The sequence below is a fragment of the Crotalus tigris genome, unplaced genomic scaffold (genome assembly GCF_016545835.1).
Source record: "Crotalus tigris isolate CLP2741 ecotype Arizona unplaced genomic scaffold, ASM1654583v1 scf7180000018306.2785112, whole genome shotgun sequence".
NCBI classification, from domain to species: domain Eukaryota; kingdom Metazoa; phylum Chordata; class Lepidosauria; order Squamata; family Viperidae; genus Crotalus; species Crotalus tigris.
In genome coordinates this window covers 927,006-946,027 of record NW_024096934.1, presented here as the reverse complement: position 1 = coordinate 946,027, position 19,022 = coordinate 927,006, and the positions used below count along the sequence as shown (strand labels likewise).

At 45.3% G+C, this 19,022-nt stretch overlaps 1 protein-coding gene across 7 annotated transcripts in view; it reads right to left on the bottom strand.

Annotated features, from left to right (window-relative positions):
- USP32 (ubiquitin specific peptidase 32) overlaps positions 1 to 19,022 on the bottom strand; it is a 218,904-nt gene that overhangs the window by 32,883 nt on the left and 166,999 nt on the right. For 3 of the 7 annotated variants that reach the window (XM_039350009.1, XM_039350010.1, XM_039350016.1), the window contains 6 exons: positions 18,421 to 18,599; positions 16,510 to 16,650; positions 10,791 to 11,049; positions 4,910 to 5,064; positions 1,379 to 1,460; positions 622 to 696 (listed from right to left, as the gene is read on the bottom strand). In XM_039350009.1, the coding sequence (XP_039205943.1) occupies positions 622 to 696; positions 1,379 to 1,460; positions 4,910 to 5,064; positions 10,791 to 11,049; positions 16,510 to 16,650; positions 18,421 to 18,599 (891 nt within the window). The remainder of the gene's footprint in view (positions 1 to 621; positions 697 to 1,378; positions 1,461 to 4,909; positions 5,065 to 10,790; positions 11,050 to 16,509; positions 16,651 to 18,420; positions 18,600 to 19,022) is intronic. The other 4 variants (XM_039350012.1, XM_039350013.1, XM_039350014.1 and 1 more) reach the window with 2 other exon arrangements.

Here is a 19,022-nt window from a genome sequence, read left to right as displayed (position 1 = left end):
TGATTAGTTCCCATCCAGCCTACTGGGTGCGCGTGGATGGAGTGGGTGTGGCCTACTGGGTAGGCATGGCCAGCTCTACATCGCTCACATCAAGGGTGCCTGTGGGGGTCTGGGCAGGAATGGCACAGATCTGAGGGTCTCTGGCAGAAAGGGGTGGAACCAGGGCAGAGCCCATCAAGCCGGATATGTGACATAGGCGAGGGCCATTTGCTGGCCACTTCCAGGCAGTGGTCCATTTCTTCATTCCTCACAAAGGGTGACACCTCCCCAGCATGCACCCAGGGGGCGGGGCCGACATGGCAGGGGCTGGTCCCTCGCTGTTTCCAGACGGCCTTGTGGAGCTAAGACTGAATGCCTTTCAGCATAGATGGCCACCACAAAATTGTACATTGGCTCCCGGCCAGCCTGGGCCAGGGCGAAGACAGCGGGGGCCGTTCCCTCACTGTTTCCAGGATGGCTTCGCGGGCCGCATGAAACCACTTCTCGGGCCACATCCGGCCCCCGGGCCTTGTGTTTGACATGTCTGCTCTATCTGCTTGGAACTCCCAACAGCTCATTCTATTCGTGTGTCGACCAATAATTGACTTCTGGAAAGTCAGAGAGTAAGAAAGAAGCACTTACCTTTATGCCTATCAATTTTACTGCTGTTTGCTATAAACGACATCTCTTCGGGCCAGCTCATGTCTTTATTGCGAACTGCAAAAACCAAAGATCAAAGCTTAGCTGGCACCAAATCCGTTGCATTTAGAAGGCAGCGGAGTCCAATAACATGAGACCGAAAGTCCAACCTCTTTACAAAGACAGAAGGGTCCTCATATTTACGAAAGCCACAATGTGGTTCGAAGTCAGAGAGCTGTCCACTGGGCAGCTGCCATCAAGGATCCCAACAAAATGATTCAGTCCTCAGCCCGGAAAGAAATCCTCAGATGTTTGTAGGTGAGAAATTTCTGAACGAAAACTCTTTGTTTTCAGGTATTGTGCATCGGATTGGGCCCCCAGCTCTCTGGAAAGGTTATCGCATTAAAAATGCAATATGAACTTCCAATGATAAATGAATGGGCAAAAGTAACAGAGGGGAAAAGAATAATTCTGAAGTTAATTAACCAAGGCTTTCCTCTAAGGCTCAAATTAAACTTTTTAAGAACGCGTGATTAGGAATAAGAACGCTTGGGAATTGTAGCAAAGTCAGCTTGATCTTTCTTTTCCTTCCCTTGTTCCAGGCAAAACCTCACTCTAAATTGCCCTCAGCTTTGCAGTGATTTGAGTAGTTAAAGCAGTATTTCTCAACCTGGGCAACCTGAAGATGTGTGTGGACTTCAATTCCCAGAATTCCCCAGCCAGACACGAATATTAGGATAAAGCCACGGTTCTCTTATACCTTCTATAATTAAATGCTGTTCATCTTGAATATTCAGGTATTCCAACGTGTGATCCTCATCATCAAGAAGAGTAAGGTAGTTCTGTGGAGAAAAAAATGCTGGTGAGTTTTCCTGTCCTTTATAACAGCAAAACTTGATGACCAGGAAGAGCTGATCTTGCCTCCTTATTAATTCAGACATTTTGCTAATCCTCAGTTACACTGTCTTAACGCACAGCCAATATAAGTATTTCCATACAGCTTGACATATTCTGGTGGCGCAGTTAAAGTGCAGGCAAACTCTGCCTACAGCCAGGAGTTCGATCCTGACCAGCTCAAGGTTGACTCACCCTTCCCTGTTTCCGAGGTCGGTAAGAATGAGGATCCAGACTGTTGGGGGCAAGAGGCAAATACATTGTAAACCACCCAGAGAGGGCTGTAAAGAGCTATGGGGCAGTGTATAAGCCTAAATGTTATTGCTAGGTTCTTTCTAATCTGATGACCAGCAGGTACAGATGGTCCTCAACTTACGACGGCAAGTGGGACTGGAACTTCTATCGGTCAGTGAGTTGGTCAAGGGGGTGAGTTCGATTTTACAATCTTTTTTTTTTTTTGCCACGGTCCTTAAGCAAAGTTCTTAAGCGTATAATGGGGTGGTTAAACAAATCCAGTTTCCAACATTCACTTTGCGTGTTGGAAGCTGGCCAGGAAGGGTACAAATTGTGATCACGTGACCCTAGGACAGAGGTAGGCAACCTTGGCTCTTTTATGACTCGTGGACTTCAACTCCCAGAATTCCTCAGCCAGCCACGAGTTGAAGTCCAAGCTGGCTCAGGAATTCTGGGAGTTGAAGTCCACGAGTCATAAAAGAGCCAAGGTTGCCTACCCCTGCCCTAGGACAATGCAAGCATTGGAACCACCTGTCATGTGGTCGTAAGTCAAGGACTACCTGTTCCCTAACCCTAACCCAACAGCTTACACGGCCACAATGAAGTCCGAAATTTCTGTTGGTAAACTAGATAAATCCCAATTTCTAACCTTTTTTTGGCTGCATTTCTTAAGCAGATCACTGCAGTCGTTAGGTGAATCGTGCTATTGTTAAACAAACCTGGGCTGTCAGGTCCCCCAAACCCTTATTCTTTACCTTGCATATATACTCTACTTTGGGAACCTGCCGTTCTGCTGGGGGGGGGAGGGGGAGCTTTGCATTATCTTGGGGTAACCTTCGCTTTCTATTCTTTCCTGCTGCTTCCGTCCCTTTGAGAAAGGAATGTATCTCCCTTATCAGGGAGACGGTTAGAAAGAAAGGAAATTGGAGAAGACCTTGAGATGCGCACCAGCTGTGCCAGTTACCCACTCTTCAGGCCACCTGTGGATTGGCTGGATTTCAAGCTGACTTTATGACTTTGGTGGGAGGAGGAATATCGCTAGTTTAATTATATCGTTCAAGTGGGCTTTTCCCCAGATCTCGCCATGACTTCTCCACTATTACTGACCCCCTAATAAAAGTATCCTTTTGAGACAATGCCTGTTTCAAGAGTTCTGCTTTCTTGGCTGGTTAGTTGGAGAAGGAGAAGGAGAAGGAGAAGGAGAAGAAGGAAGAAGGAAGAAGGAAGAAGGAAGAAGGAAGAAGAAGAAGAAGAAGAAGAAGAAGAAGAAGAAGAAGAAGAAGAAGAAGAAGAAGAAGAAGAAGAAGAAGAAGAAGAAGAAGAAGAAGAAGAAGAAGAAGAAGAAAAAATAACAACAACGACAGGTCCTGGATAAGGACTCAATAGGTAGACAAAATGCTAAATCCAGTCTGAACATCTGGCTGACTGTGCGATGATCCATAATAATAACAACAATAAAACAATAATAATAATAAAGTTGGAAGGGACCTTGGAGGTCATCTAGTCCAACCCCCTGCTCAGGCAGGAAACCCTATGGTATACCATTTCAGACAAATGGCTCTCCAGTCTCTTCTTAAAAACCTCCAGTGTTGGAGCATTCACCACTTCTGGAGGCAGGGTGTTCAATTGATTAATTGTTCTAACTGTCAGGAAATTCCTCCTTAGTTCTAGGTTGCTTCTCTCTTTGGTTAGTTTCCATCCGTTGCTTCTTGTCCTGCCTTCAGGCGCTTTGGAGAATAGCTTGACTCCCTCTTCTTTGGGGCAGCCCCTGAGATACTGGAAGACTGCTATCATGTCCCCCCTCGTCCTTCTCTTCGTTAAACTAGACATACCCAATTCCAGCAACCGCTCCTTGTATGTTTTAGCCTCCAGTCCCCCGATCATCTTTGTTGCTCTTCTCTGTACTCTTTCTAGAGTCTGAGTCCTTACATTGGTATCCTTCCTTTGACTGCGGAGTGAAAGCTGACTGAAAATTGCAATCAAGGGACCCCTAGGACAAGGGTAGGCAACCTGGGCTCTTTTATGACTCGTGGACTTCAACTCCCAGAATTCCTGCGCCAGCCACGCTGAGGAGAAAGGGAGAGGTTTCCATGCTGAGCCATGCTGACTCAGGAATTCTGGGAGTTGAAGTCCACGAGTCATAAAAGAGCCCAGGTTGCCTACCCTTGCCCTACACGAATGCTCGTTAAGTCAAGGACTATCTGTAGGCTGGCTCTGCAGATCCCAGCATGCCTACAAGGCTGGCTCAGCATCTCTGAATCAAGCTGTACTCAAAGGAGGAAGTACTAATTTGGGACCCCAACCGTCCAATGCCATTCGTACCAAAACGGGCCTTGGACCCCACCACTCAGACCAGGCATTTTTTTATTATTATTTTTTATTTTTCCAAACTCTCCACATACATATTGTTGTTGTTAATTGCGAAGTCGTGTCCAACCCATCGCGACCCCATGGACAACATTCCTCCAGGTCTTCCTGTCCTCTACCATCTTCTGGAGTCCATTTAAGTTCACACCTACTGCTTCGGTGACTCCATCCAGCCATCTCATTCTCTGTCCTCCCCTTCTTCTATTGCCCTCAATCTTTCCCAGCATTAGGCCCTTCTCCAGTGAGTCCTTCCTTCTCATTAGGTGGCCAAAGTACTTGAGTTTCAACTTCAGGATCTGGCCTTCTAAAGAGCAGTTGGGGTTGATCTCTTCTAGGACTGATCGGTTTGAACGCCTTGCAGTCCAGGGGACTCGCAGGAGTCTTCTCCAGCACCAGAGTTCAAAGTCCTCAATTCTTTGGCGCTCAGCCTTTCTTATGGTCCAACTTTCACAGCCATACATTGCAACTGGGAAAACCATGGCCTGGACTATACGCACTCCACATACATATACCATGATATTTATCAGATGTTAACATACATTCTTTTTCCATTCATATATAAGATACTTTTAATAAAATGAAATAAATACGTACACATGACTTTTGGTGTTGCTCGCCCATTTCCCCTTTCACTGCATCCACACTCCTTCTTCTCTACCTTCTTTCTCCCTTTCTTCTCTTCCCTACTTCCCTCTTCTTCCTCAGACCAGGCATTTTAACTTCCAGTCTCCACACATGGGCTGAGAGCCCACCGCTTTCTTCTCTACGGGGGGACCCTCCACGATTCTGCCCTTACCTCGCTGTTGTACAGCCACAGGCGCATATCCTCCTCTTTCATCCTCAGCCGCTGTGACAGGTATTCGTGGATCTCCTTGACGGTCTGAGTGCGGCTAAAGCAGCCGGTGTAGGCCAAGACCCTCTTCAAAGGCGCGCTGGGAGAAGGGACGTTCCCTAAGTTCACAAGCAGAGAGAAACAGATGTTACGAGCCGAAGGAAGGGGCAAGATACAGTCGGGCTCTTGCAAACTCGGTGACTTTAAGGCTCGTGGACTTCGACGCCCAGAATTCCTCAGCCAGCATCGCGATGCTGGCTGAGGAATTCTGGGCGTCGAAGTCCACGAGCCTTAAAGTCACCGAGTCTGCAGACCCCCTGCGCGAGAGTGTGCAAATCAATGTTTTTGGGTCGGTCTGGACTTGCTGGTCTTTTTAGGAGTTGTTCGGCTGGCCCCTCTTGCTAACTCAGTGGTTCTCAACCTGTGGGTTGGGACCCCATTTGGGGTCGAACGACCATTTCACGGGGGTCGCCAAACAACGCAGTCCGCCATTTTTTTTCCCCTTTTCCTTAGCTGTGCTACTCCCTTTTATTCTATTGGCTTTTGAAAGCCAATAGAATAGACTCTCTTGAATAGAGTCTAATTCTATTGGCTTTCAAAAGCCAATAGGAATTGTCCAGGCTGTCTCTGCCCTGCTGAGCCCGCCAAAAGTCCCATTCTGCAAACGGTGCTGCACCAGTTGAGTAGTCCTCGACTTACGACCGGTTGAGTAGTCCTCGACTTACGACCGGTTGGGGGGGGGTCACGGCATTAAAAAGGTTGAGAACCACTGTGCTAAATTAAGAGTCCGAAGCAAAAGCAGACAGAATGGCTAAAATCTCAACAGAGGAAAAATCGGCTAAGTGAAAATATTGAGCTGATTCCTCTTTGTCCGGGAAGAACAAATGCAGGTGGCAAAAATGGGATCATTTCCAGGTATCGAGATGACAGGTGTACAAAAGGGTGGGGTTGGTTCCCTTCCGGTTCTTCCCCAACCTGGGTTGATCCTCTCAGGAGCCTTTTCATGAAACTGGAGCAGCCGAAGAGGACACATTGCACCTCTTCCTGTGTCAATCTGCCTTCTCCTGATGGCTGCCCTTCCTGAACAATTTCAGGGAGCAGCGTGAGGATTTTAGAATAGAATAGAGCTGGAAGAGACCCTGGAGGTCATCTAGTCCAACCCCCTGCTCAAGAAGGAGACTCTATGCTATTTCAGACAAGTGGCTGTCCAGTCTCTTCTTAAACACCTCCAGTGATGAAGCACCCACAACTCCTGAAGGCAGGTTCTTTCAGTGGTTAACTGTTCTCACTGTCAGGAAAATTCTCCTTAATTCCAGGTTGCTTCTCTCCTTGATTGGTTTCCATCCATTGTTTCTTGTTTTGCCTTCTGATGCTTTGGAAAATAAGTTGACCCCCCCCTTCTTTGTGGCAGCCCCTCAAATACTGGACTACTGCTATCATGTCATCCCTAGTCCTACTTTTTTCTAGATGGGCCATACCCAAATCCTGCAGCCGTTCTTCGTATGTTTTCGTCTTCAGGCCTTTGGTCTTAGTTGCTCTTCTCTGCACTTTTTCCAAAGTCTCAACATCTTTTTGTGTAGTGGGGTGACCAAAACTGGATGCAGTATTCCAGATGTGGTCTTATAAGGTTTTATAAAGTTTTTTTCCTTAATTAAAAACTAACATTTTGAAAGGCTAGGCATCTCAGACCCTCTAGCAGGAATTATTACATCCTATCTGCTTTATAAAAACAGAGATCAGAGCACAAAATAATAATCCTTCCTGCAGATTTTGTTATTTAGAGATAAGGCTTAATTACTATTTTTTTTTGGGGGGGGGGAGAGGTTTACAGCCTATTAAGGTTATTGAGGCTCCATACTTTAGTTGTGATCTTAACTCAGGTGGCAATGTGTATTTTAATAATAATAATATAATTATAATAATAATAATGATGATGATGATGATGATAAAGTTGGAAGGGACCTTGGAGGTCATCTATATATACATTTCTTACTGGTGTATACCGCTTAGAGAGTGCTTGCACTTAAAGCGGTATATAAGTCTCATAAATAAATAAATAAATAAAATCTAGTCCAACCCCCTGCTCAGGCAGGAAACCCTATACCATTTCAGACAAATGGCTGTCTAGTCTCTTCTTAAAAACCTCCAGTGTTGGAGCATTCACCGCTGCTGGAGGCAGGCGGTTCCACTGGTCAATTGTTCTAACTGTCAGGAAGTTTCTCCTTAGTTCTAGGTTGCTTCTCTCCTTGATGAGTTTCCATCCATGGCTTCCTGTCTTGCCTTCAGGCGCTTTGGAAAATAGCTTGACTCCCTCTTCTTTGGGGCAGCCCCTGAGATATTGGAACACAGCTATCGTGTCCCGCCTCATGTGCTGGGTATATCTTCCACCTCGATTCATTTGTAAAAATAATAAAGGCGGGAGATAAATAAGTAGAAAAATAAGTTTATGGAAGCATTCTGTCTTAGTGAGCTCTTCTCCAATCTGGGTCAATGCATAAGGAGGCGGTATTTGGCGGGGGGGGGGAGAGAAAAACACGCCTGCTGTTGCAAGAACCAACAACAATTAACTTAAGCCTCTAGCTTGATCCACACAAGGCCAGACCCCCCCCCCGACATATTTGCATGCAGGTTAATGAAAAACAGCAAAATTTGAATTTTCAATTTCTTTTGTAAGGCAGCAAGCACCTCTTCCCTTTCACCCCGTGGTGTTTCTCCCCATCTTCACCATCAAGCAAAGCACCCCTTCTCTGTATATAATACAAAGCCATTTCCCCCCCCCCCCCGCAGTCAAAAAGCGAGAGATTAAGAATAAGATTACAGCAAGAAAGCATGTTGGGACGGAAGGCAGGCTCACGATTCGTGGTTGATTTCACCATTAGTGCCGAGCGGACAAACGCCAAATCACGTTCAGATGCTGGTGTATTATGAAAATCCTCTCTTCCAAATTGGGGGGGAGAAGGGGGGGGGTTGATGTGTTGGAAGGCAAAGCAGCTCTGACCACAAGATATTCAATAAGGTTTTTGATAGGTAGTTGGCTGGATTTTGTTATATTCAGATTAAGCCAAGAGCCGCTGATTTTAACCAATTGGGGGAGGAGGGGGGATTTCCTAAGCCCCCCCCCTTTTTACAGGTAGCAGAAGCGTTAAAACACACACACACACACACACACCCAAAGTTGAAGATTTAGAATGAGCGTTTAAGCAAACTCTTATTAAAGGTCAACACAACATCCTGCTTTTTCTTCCAACGACCTAGCTTTCCCGGCTAATATCATTTTGATTACAGGAATTCACCCGTTATCTAGGCCCACGGCCAGCTGGGTAAAGTCAGAGACCTTGAAAAAGACTTTTCCCCCAGATGCGTTGTTGAGCTTCTTATCAAAAGCACCTGGAGCTCGCCAGCTTTTCCCCCATCACAAGGAAGATTGTTGCCAGCAGAAGAGAATTGTGATAAGGAGCAAGGGGCTTTGTTTGTTTCTAGGAGGCCGTGAGGGAGAACAAGGGTCTGCTCCCTTTTTTTCCTCATAATTCTTCTTTGATTGGTCCTCCGTAAATACCTTATTTTTTTAAAAAAAAACTCTTCTAATTTTAAACTGCTTTTTATAGTTATAAATTGTTCTTTTATTGCATTGCTAACTGCCCAGAGTCGCTTGGAATGGCAAGCACTGCTACTTCCTACGAAGGTTTGGGAGGCATCTGTAGAAAGAAAGCTGACGCAGAAAGGTGAAGGGCCAATAAACCAGGAGATTCCTAGGAAGGCTTCTACAGGTGCACCTTCCTTATCCCAGGCACCATGCTAGATATCCCAGAACATCAGCATTCAGAAGCCGAGTTTGCTTTTCCATTAGAACAGTGGTTCTCAACCTGTGGGTCGGGACTCCATTTGGGGTCGAATGACCATTTCACGGGGGTCGCCAAACAACGCAGTCCGCCATTTTTTCCCCCTTTTCCTTAGCTGTGCTACTCCCTTTTATTCTATTGGCTTTTGAAAGCCAATAGAATAGACTCTCTTGAATAGAGTCTAATTCTATTGGCTTTCAAAAGCCAATAGGAATTGTCCAGGCTGTCTCTGCCCTGCTGAGCCCGCCAAAAGTCCCATTCTGCAAACGGTGCTGCACCAGTTGAGTAGTCCTCGACTTACGACCGGTTGAGTAGTCCTCGACTTACGACCGGTTGGGGGTCGCGGCATTAAAAAGGTTGAGAACCACTGCATTAGAACATAGAACCATAGAGCCGGAAGGGACCTCGGAGGTCTTCTAGTCCAACCCATTGCTCAAGGCAAGAAACCTTATAACATACCGGTCAAATGGTTGTCTGTTCTATTTCTAAAAACCTCCAGTGATGGAGCACCCGTAACTCCTGGTGGCAAGCTGTTCCACTGATTAATTGTCCTCACTGTCAGAAAATTTCTCCTTAATTCTAGGTTTCTAATTCTAATTCTCTCTTTAACAAACTTTCATCCATTATTTCTTGTCTTGCCTTCTCGTACCTTAGAGCAGAGGTCTCCGACTTTTGGGGCACCGGGGACCGGTTCCATGGAGAGAGGTTTTTTCACGGACCAGAGAGTGCGTGGTTTGGTATGCTGCCTGCATCCCGCAGATGGGGCTTTGCTTGTTTGTGTGAACCGGTTGTTGGCATGCTGTGGCCCGGTACCAGTCCATGGACCGGGGGTTGGGGACCCCTGCCTTAGAGAACAAGTCGATTCCCTTTTCTTTGTGACAGCCCCCCACCCAAGTACTAGAAGACGCTTATCATGTCCCCCTTAATCCTTCTCTCCGATAGGATAGACATATCCCAGTTAGAACAATTAATCAGTGGAACAACCTGCCTCCAGAAGCGGTGAATGCTCCAACACTGGAGGTTTTTAAGAAGAGACTGGACAGCCATTTGTCCGAAATGGTAGAGGGTTTCCTGCCTGAGCAGGGGGTTGGACTAGATGACCTCCAAGGTCCCTTCCAACTTTATTATTATTATTATTATTATTATTATTATGGATCATCGCACAGTCAGCCAGATGTTCAGACTGAATTCGGCATTTTGTCTACCTATGGAGTCCTTACCCAGGACCTGGGATAGGCAGATGGGGATGTTTGATGGTATTACAGATATCGTTGCAGGATGGAAGCAGTTCCTAGTAAGGCCGCCTTTTGCAATTGACTAATGGCGAATTTGTCAATGCCAATGGTGTTCAAGTGGTGCTCCAGTTGTTTTGGGATTGCACCCAAGGAGCCTATTACTATTGGTACTACCCTTGCTTGCTTTTGCCACAGTCTTTCTATTTCTATTTGTAGGTCTTTGTATTTTATTATCTTCTCTAGTTCTTTCTCGTCTATTCTGCTGTCTCCAGGCACTGCCACGTCCACTATCCAGACTTTTTTGTCTTTCTTATAGACAATTGTTAAGTCTGGGGTGTTATGTTGCAGGTGCTTGTCTGTTTGAATTCTGAAGTCCCATAGCAGTTTAATTTTATCATTTTCTGTGACTTTCTCTATTTTATGATCCCACCAGTTTTTGTTTACAGGCAAATGATATTTTTTGCAGATATTATTATTATTATTAACTCCCTCAACTGTTCATCACACGATTTAGCCTCCAGACCCCTGATACTTTTTAATGTTGCTCTTCTCTGCTCTTCTCTTTCCAGAATTGCAACCTTGTTTGTTTGTTTTTGTTTTGGGTATTGCGATGACCAGAACTGGATGCAACGTTCCAAGTAGTTCAAATGAAGAAAAGAAAAGCGGCCGAATGCTTCCGTGGCCTTTGATAAGAGTTTTGAATCGTTTTTGAAAGGGGGGGGGGTCAACCATCACCAACCGTGCTTTAAAGGTTTCATTAGCATCATTTACAAGCACTGTGGCAGCACAGGCGTCCAAGTCTGGGCGGTGGGGCCGGCCTCCCTTCGAGAACTAGTGCGCAGCTGGGTTCTTGCTGTAGTCTTACGTTACCTCTCGGCCAATGGTGGGGAAACAGCCTCAGGCTCATCATACCCATGTTCACCCAGACGTTGGACTGCTGCGTCCGGGTGGCCGGCTGCTGTCTTAAGAAGAGCAGGTAGCGGGGGAAAAGCTCCAGCTCAGCCAGGCCCCTCGCGCTGTTTCTGATCACCTGCAGGACAAGGAGGAAAACAGAAGCAGATCAGCAATCAAGGAGAAGGGAGTTGGGGTTTGGGTTTTTTTTTTTTGTCTTGAGCAATACAGGTTGTCCTCGACTTACGACCACAATTGAGCCCAAGGTCTCTGCTGCTAAGCGAGACGGTGGTTAATTGTTTTTTTTGCCCCGTTTTACGACCTTTCCTTTTGGTTTGGTCTCCGATGGATTCCGCAGACTTTTCAGATCTGTGGTTTGATAAAGTCGGAAGTTCTCGACTTAGCCCTGCAATTGGGCAGCCGGAAATCCAGTGGTAAGTGCCCAAATTTTGATGAAGTGACCACGGGGATGCTGCAAATGGTCATAAGCATGAAAAACAGTCATAAGTTACTTTTTTCAGGGTCGTTGTAAGGTCAAATAGTTACTGAATGAAAGATTGTAAGGCAGTGGTTCTCAACATTTTTAATGCCGCGACCCCCCAACCGGTTATAAGTCGAGGACTACTCAACCAGTCGTAAGTCGAGGACTACTCAACTGGTGCAGCACCGTTTGCAGAATGGGACTTTTGGCGGGCTCAGCAGGGCAGAGACAGCCTGGACAATTCCTATTGGCTTTTGAAAGCCAATAGAATTAGACTCTATTCTATTGGCTTTCAAAAGCCAATAGAATAAAAGGGAGTAGCACAGTTAAGGAAAAGGGGGAAAAAATGACGGGCTGCGTTCTTTGGCGACCCCCGTGAAATGGTCCTTTGACCCCAAATGGGGTCCCGACCCACAGGTTGAGAACCACTGTTGTAAGGCGAGGGCTACCTGTACGATGAACAATGAGTCCAGATACCTCAAAATAGTTACAACGATTTTACTAATTATAGGCAAGTACAGGTAGTCCTCAACCTACGACCACAGTTGAGCCCAAAATTTCTGTGGCTAAAGTGAGAAATTTGTTAACTGAGTTTTGCCCATTTTACGACCTTTCCTGCCACCGTTGTTAAGCGAATCACTGCAGTCGTTAATTGGTCACATGGTTGTTAAGTCACGTGACACCCCCCGGGGGATGCCACAACTTTCATAAATATGAGTCGGTCGCCAAGCAGCTGAATTTTGATCACGTGATCATGGCGATGCTGCAACTGTCGTTAAGTGTGAAAAACGGTCACAAGTCACTTTTTCCAGTGCTGCTGCAACTTTGAATGGTCACTAAATGAACTGTTGTAAGTCGAGGACTACCTGTACGGGGAGTCCTGAAGTTATAACCCCAACGGAGATCAAAATTTCTGCTGCTAAGCCAGACGGTTGTTAATTGACTTTTGACCCGTTTTATGACCTTTCCTGCCACAGTTGTTAAGCGAACCACTGCAGTCATTAAGTCAGTCACACGGTTAAGTGAAAAGCTTTCCCGTTGACTTTGCTCATCAGAAGCTCACAAAAGGGGATCACGTGACCGCAAGGGTGCTGCAACCGCCATAAATACATGCCGGATGCCAAGCATCTGAATTTTGATCAGGTGGTCCACCGGGATGCTGCAACGGTCGTAAGTGTGAAAAACAGTCACAAGTCACTTTTTCCAGTGCCGCTGTAACTTCGAGTGGTCACCAAACAAACTGTCGTAAGTCGAGGACTACCTGTAATGTGGTTGTTAAATGAATCTGGTTCCCCCGCTGACTTTTATACATGCTGCCACGGACGTAAGTGTGAAAAATGGTCATAAGTCACTTTTTCCAGTGCCGCTGTAACTTCGCTCACTAAATGAACGGTTGTAAGTCGAGGACCGGCAGATCTCATCCTCATTTTACTCCCGTATAAGCTCAAGCGTGGTGGCCGTAAGTATGACTGTTTTTCACGCTTATGACCATTGCAGCATCCCCATGGTCACTTCATCAAAATCTGGGCACTTACAATTGGACCTCCGGTGCCCAATTGCAGTGCTAAGGGGAGAACCTCCGACTTTGCCAAACCACAGATCTGAAAGTCTGCGGAATCCATCGGAGTCCAAACCAAATATATATATATATCACTGCCTCCATTTCTATATCCAGCAACCAAGGTAATTACTGGTGCACTGATGATATTACCTAGCTGGGTAATGAAACATCTGCAAGAAAACAACCAAGCTCAGAGAGCACCATGGACTTCTCATTTCAACCCTGAGCTACAAATATTTTCTTTTATTAGTACCAAATGCGATTACACCCCTGCTGTTTTATTACTACATTGAGAATGATGCTCATCCTTGGTCCACACCACAAATTATCATTTTGAAAACGCCTTAAAAGTGAAGAGACAAAGGATGATGGCTCCTCCGCCAGGAAACCAATGGTTCCATCATGTCCCAAAGGTGCTTTTTCAAAAGGCAAGGGGACTTTGTTTTTCCTTGAAAATGTTTCGCTTCTCATCCAAGAAGCTTCTTCAGTTCTGACTGAATGGCGGAGGATGGAGAAATTTAAACTTCTTGCAGTCATCTGATTGTTAGCACTCTTTCTGAGAATTGTTGAGGCCGTGTGGAGGTTTATCTGGGCCTTCAGGGCCATTTGAATAGTGCAAATGGGTATGGAATCTTTTTGGAACTGCGGAAAGGACTGTAAACAGGAGATAGGTGGTGTGTCATATCCCTTCCCCTCTGCTAAGAGAGGCCTGTTCAGTCTTAATGTAGATCAGTGGTTCTCAACCTGTGGGTCGGGACCCCATTTGGGGCCAAACGACCATTTCACGGGGGTCGCCAAACAACGCAGTCCGCCATTTTTTCCCCCTTTTCCTTAGCTGTGCTACTCCCTTTTATTCTATTGGCTTTTGAAAGCCAATAGAATAGACTCTCTTGAATAGGGTCTAATTCTATTGGCTTTCAAAAGCCAATAGGAATTTTCCAGACTGTCTCTGCCCTGCTGAGCCCGCCAAAAGTCCCATTCTGCAAATGGTGCCGCACCAGTTGAGTAGTCCTCGACTTATGACCGGTTGAGTAGTCCTCGACTTATGACCGGTTGGGGGGGGGGTCACGGCATTAAAAAGGTTGAGAACCACTGATGTAGATGGTCTCTTTGACCCTTCTTTCAAACCAGCGGTCCTCTCTGTCCAGAATGTGGACTTTGCTTTCAAAAGAGTGATCTTTGTCTTTACAATGCAGATGGACTGCTGAATCTTGTCCTGATGGGTTTGTTCTCCTATGCCAGTGATGGCGAACCTTTTAGAGACCGAGTGCCCAAACTGCAACCCAAAACCCACTTATTTATCGCTGGGTGCCAGGTGGGCGTGGTCCACTGGGTGGGCGTGGCTGTGGTGGTCATGGCAGATTGGGTGGGTGTGGCCAAGGTGGGCGTGATTACCTCGATGTTGCTCGGGGGGAGGGACAGGCAGGGTTGGGGGAGATCCAGGGGGTCTCTGGGAGGTGGGGCGGTGGGCAGGAGGCTCGTCCTGCAGGGTGAGGCAAGGCAAGGCAGGGCGGGGTTGCCATTGTCACAGGGCAAGGTGAGGCAGGGCCCGGGGCAGCTGCTGCCTGACACCATCGGTCCCTGCACACAAAGGCCAGCAAGCGCATGGGTGCTGGGATGCATCCGGCCATGTGGGACCTCGGCAAGTTAGCAGATGGCTGGTTGAAGAGGGACGGTTGCCATCTCCGGGGCATGGCGCGTGTGCCCACAGAGAGGGCTCTGAGTGCCGCCTCTGGCACGCATGCCATAGGTTCGCCACCACTGTCCTATGCTGTGCCATGCCTTTGTGAAGTGGTGGTTTTGTTTCTCCAATGTACAAATCGTTGTACATTGGTGATGGTTTCACCAATTCTCTTTTGTGAACGATCCGAATTTCAGAGAGATGGCAGGGTCAAACCCATGCTGCAAGAACTAGCTATATAGTGTGGTTCATTAAAACTGGCAAGATTCACTGTCTCGTGGACATCGCATTGAGTGCCACACAGGTCACGCTGTTTATTACTCTTTCCTTCCATCCTGTGCCCATGTGCTTAGTTGCCAACGGATGAGGATCAAACAGCCAGCTCTAATCCATTAACCTTGTGCCAGCAGATGGAAATTCTTATTTTTTTATTAGCATTATCCCATTACTTCCCCAACTCTGCTTTAAGATGCCACTGTACTTGTGGAGGAAAAAAAAAAAAACAATTCCCTCACAACCTTAACCTCTTAAAAATGCACATTTAGCACTATGATATCCATTTTGGCACAGAGCTAACTTCCCAAGCCAAAAAGATATCCAATTTTGTACGTGGGTGTATTTTTTTTAAAAAAAATCAACTCTCTGGAGTCATGAATAAAAGCAGAATGAGTTGAAGGGGATATTTTAATGGGAAACATATGCTGGGAGATATCAAAAATCCCAAATCAGCTTTTTTTTTTCCTACCTGATGCATCCCAGGTGTGCCGCTGTATCACTTCCATCTAGCAAAATAGATTTATATTGGCCAGAGAGTCCCACATACCACAATTAGAGTTGGTTGCCCTGAAGATTACAAATAGGGGTTTCTTTTTCCCTCCCACTAAACTGAGATCAGGCAAATTATTCTGACTTTTTAAAAACTCTAAACATCTCATTACAAGTAGTCCTTCACTTATGAATATAATGGAACCTACCCAATATGGTCGTAAGTCCTGATGGTCATAAAGCGAGTCATCATGCCCCATTTGACCTTTTTTTTTGCAGTAATCATTAAGCAAGCCCATTGTTCTCTATGGGGCGAAGTAAACAATGGTTTTGAGGAAAAATATTGTAAATTGTAGTTAACGTTAACTGCAGGATGCTGCAAACAACAATCAACGTAGGCCGGTTTTGAGTGACCGAAACGTGGCCATGGGACCTTGGGGGGAGGGGCAGCCATCAGAACATTGGAACTGGGTCGTAAGTACGTTTTGTAACTTTGAACAGTCACTAAGCGACCGGTCGTAAGTTGAGGACCACCTGTAGCAAATTACTGATTATTAGCACAGAACGGGTTTTCTTTTTAACCATTAGAGGTGAAATTTTGTCAAACAAAGTGGTACGTTGCTTTGAAACTCATCAAATCTGGTATTCAAGGCATTTTAACACGAAAATTTCGTCCCGGTACTCATTGTCTGTTTGATACTCAGTGCACAAACTAGAACTTGTGGGTGTTGGCTGCCTTGTGACTCATTACATTATTCCTTTTGGGAAAAATTCATTTGGTATTCAGTGTTTTTTTTTGTACCGAAGTACCACTGTATCTGCATCTTTAGTCAACCAAATTACATTAAGCAATCAGCAAGGGCTTTGGTGACAATTAGGAATATTAAAGAATTCAGTTCACATGTTCTGAAGAATCCGATTGAGACTAACAACCTCCTAGAACAGTGTTTCTCAACCTTGACAATTTTAAGGCATGTGGACTTCAACTCCCAGAATTCCACAGCCAGCATTGCTGGCTGTGGAATTCTGGGAGTTGAAGTCCACATGCCTTAAAATTGTCAAGGTTGAGAAACACTGTCCTAGAGGACTGTTGCCTGTTTTCAATACATACCGGTCGTGGCAAAGACAGGTTCGCTCCATACCAATGATAGAGAGCTCTCCACACCGGTTCTGGGACAATTTCATAATTTTTCCCTTGGATTAATTGGGGTGATGGTTTTAATCGCCCGCCTTCCAGAGTCAATGATGGAGCCTTCCAAAAAAGAAAAAGAAAAAAAATCAGATTCTCTTTTATCAAATTTCTTGAAAGATTATAAATCCTGAACCAAATAAAGAATTAGTGCAGATTAATATAATAGGCCGAGCAACATTAGAGAGACCATCCCATTTCACAAAAAAGACCTGGTCATTAAAAAGGTTTGGATTATTTGCATGCTTGCTCATCATGGTCATTCTGTGGTTTCCTCTGGCAATGCCCTTTTTTCTAACCCTGGAGATGAAAGCATTAGCAAGAGTCTGAGCATTAGGAAATGGTCATCCTGCTGACTCTTTTTTCCCTTCTTCCTCCCATCTCTTTTTCTCAATTTTTAATGTCTCCTGATTGCAAACCTATTTCACTTGCTTGGTCTTTGGCTAAAGAGCAGAGTTTAAATTAATTAAATAAGCCCAAAATAAGTTTTGCAAGCATCTTAAGCACAACCTGATTAGGGCAGAACTCAGCTGCCCCAATTTAAATGGTACCTCACAGTTAGTTCTCATCGCTCCATTCATACTGACTACTGATTAAGTTCCAAGACCTTTTCATGGAGGGTGTTGTATATTTTTAAAGCTCAAAATACTTGGGAAAAAAAAGAGTATTTTCCTTATCCCAGTCCACCCTTGCCTTGAAATAGGAGCAGAAAAAGTGCAGCCTGCTTATAAAGCCAATAGTCAGGGTTGCTGGAAACTGTTATAACTCAGAATACCCATCGCTGTTTAAGATCATCCACAGGGTCAGTTTTTCGAGGTATCTTCCTTATGGAATAGCAGAATGGAGTGAAAAGGAGGGCTTTGGAATGCTGTTCTCCAGTATCAAATTACCATCTCCATATTGGCAGTTTAAGATATTATTTTTCAGTCAAATATTTTAATTTCATCATTTCTGATTTAATATAGTGCTAAAACTCTTGTTGTCATGACCTTTACCTGGGCAAAGTGGTGCGTCAATCTTTGAATGAAGATATCTTACATGCGCTAACTTACAGAAGGTGTCGAAAATCTGGGACCTATGATTCCTGAGGGAATGAAATTTGGGGAAGCTGTGACTGCTTCAGTGCTACTGGCTGTTGCTATATGGCTGGGCTGTTGCTGCTGTCATGTGATCTTCATTTTCAATATTCTGTGATAGTTTCCCAGCCAGTCTAGCAATCCTCTGCTCCTTCCTCCGCCTAGCAGCAGCCACTAACCTGCCAGGAGAGGGGAGGGCAGGGCACGGCAGGGCAGGACAGGATTGTGTCTAAATTTTGATCACGTTACCATGGGGATGCTACAAATGTGAAAAATGGTCATAAGTCAAGTTTTTCAATGCTGTTGTAACTTTGAACAGTCACTAAACAAATGGTTGTAAATCGAGGAATACCTGTTCAGGTAGTCCTCGACTTACAACAGTTCATGTAATGACCATTCAAAATTACAAGGGCACTGAAAAAATGTGACTTATGACCATTTTTCACAGTTATGTTGTAGCATCCCCATGATCATGTGATCAAAATTCAGATACTAGGCAACTGACTCATATTTATGATGGTTGCCGTGTCCCGGGGTCATGAGATCACCTTTTGGGACCTTCTGACAACCAAAGTCAATTTGGGAAGCCATATTCACTTAACAACCGTGTTACTAACTTACCAACTTGAGTGATTCACTTCATAACTGTGGCGAGAAAACTCGTAAAATGGGGCAAAACTCACTTAACGAACGTCTCACTTAACAACAGAAAGTTGTTGAGGACTCCCTGTACTGTTTTTACTTATAAGAGGCTTACCTTCACGGGCTCTTGCGTTACAAGTGGCTGATTATCAATCGCTCCAGGCCGCTGTGGATTCAGCAACTGGAGTAAGATATTCCCATTAGATGCGAGGAGGCACTGATTGTTGTTGTCCGAAGAATTAAGTTGGCGAGCGAAACATGTCTCGGCAATGGGAGTGGTGGCCGAAAGGATATCTGGAAGGTAAATGAGGATGAAACAAAAGTAAGCATGAGGACCCAGATTGTTGGGGGCAATGTAAATATATATATACATTGCTTACTGGTGTACACCGCTTAGAGAGTGCTTGCACTTAAAGCGGTATATAAGTCTCATAAATAAATAAATAAATAAATGTCAAGTTTTGAAGCAGGGTGTTTTTTTCCCTGCTGCAATGGTTATTGTTTCTCAGCTTGCCAATGAACTCGGGGGGGGGGGGGGAAATCGGGATTGGAATGCAGACTTCAATGATTAAAGAAGCGGACCATGGGAATCAAGGACTATTACCAGATGTCAGGCCAGACCCAGAGATACTTTCTCATAACAATATTGCTGCATCTAACTGGGCATCGTGACCTGATCCAGAGAGAGAGGAGAGAGAATTCTATGCTTTCACTATG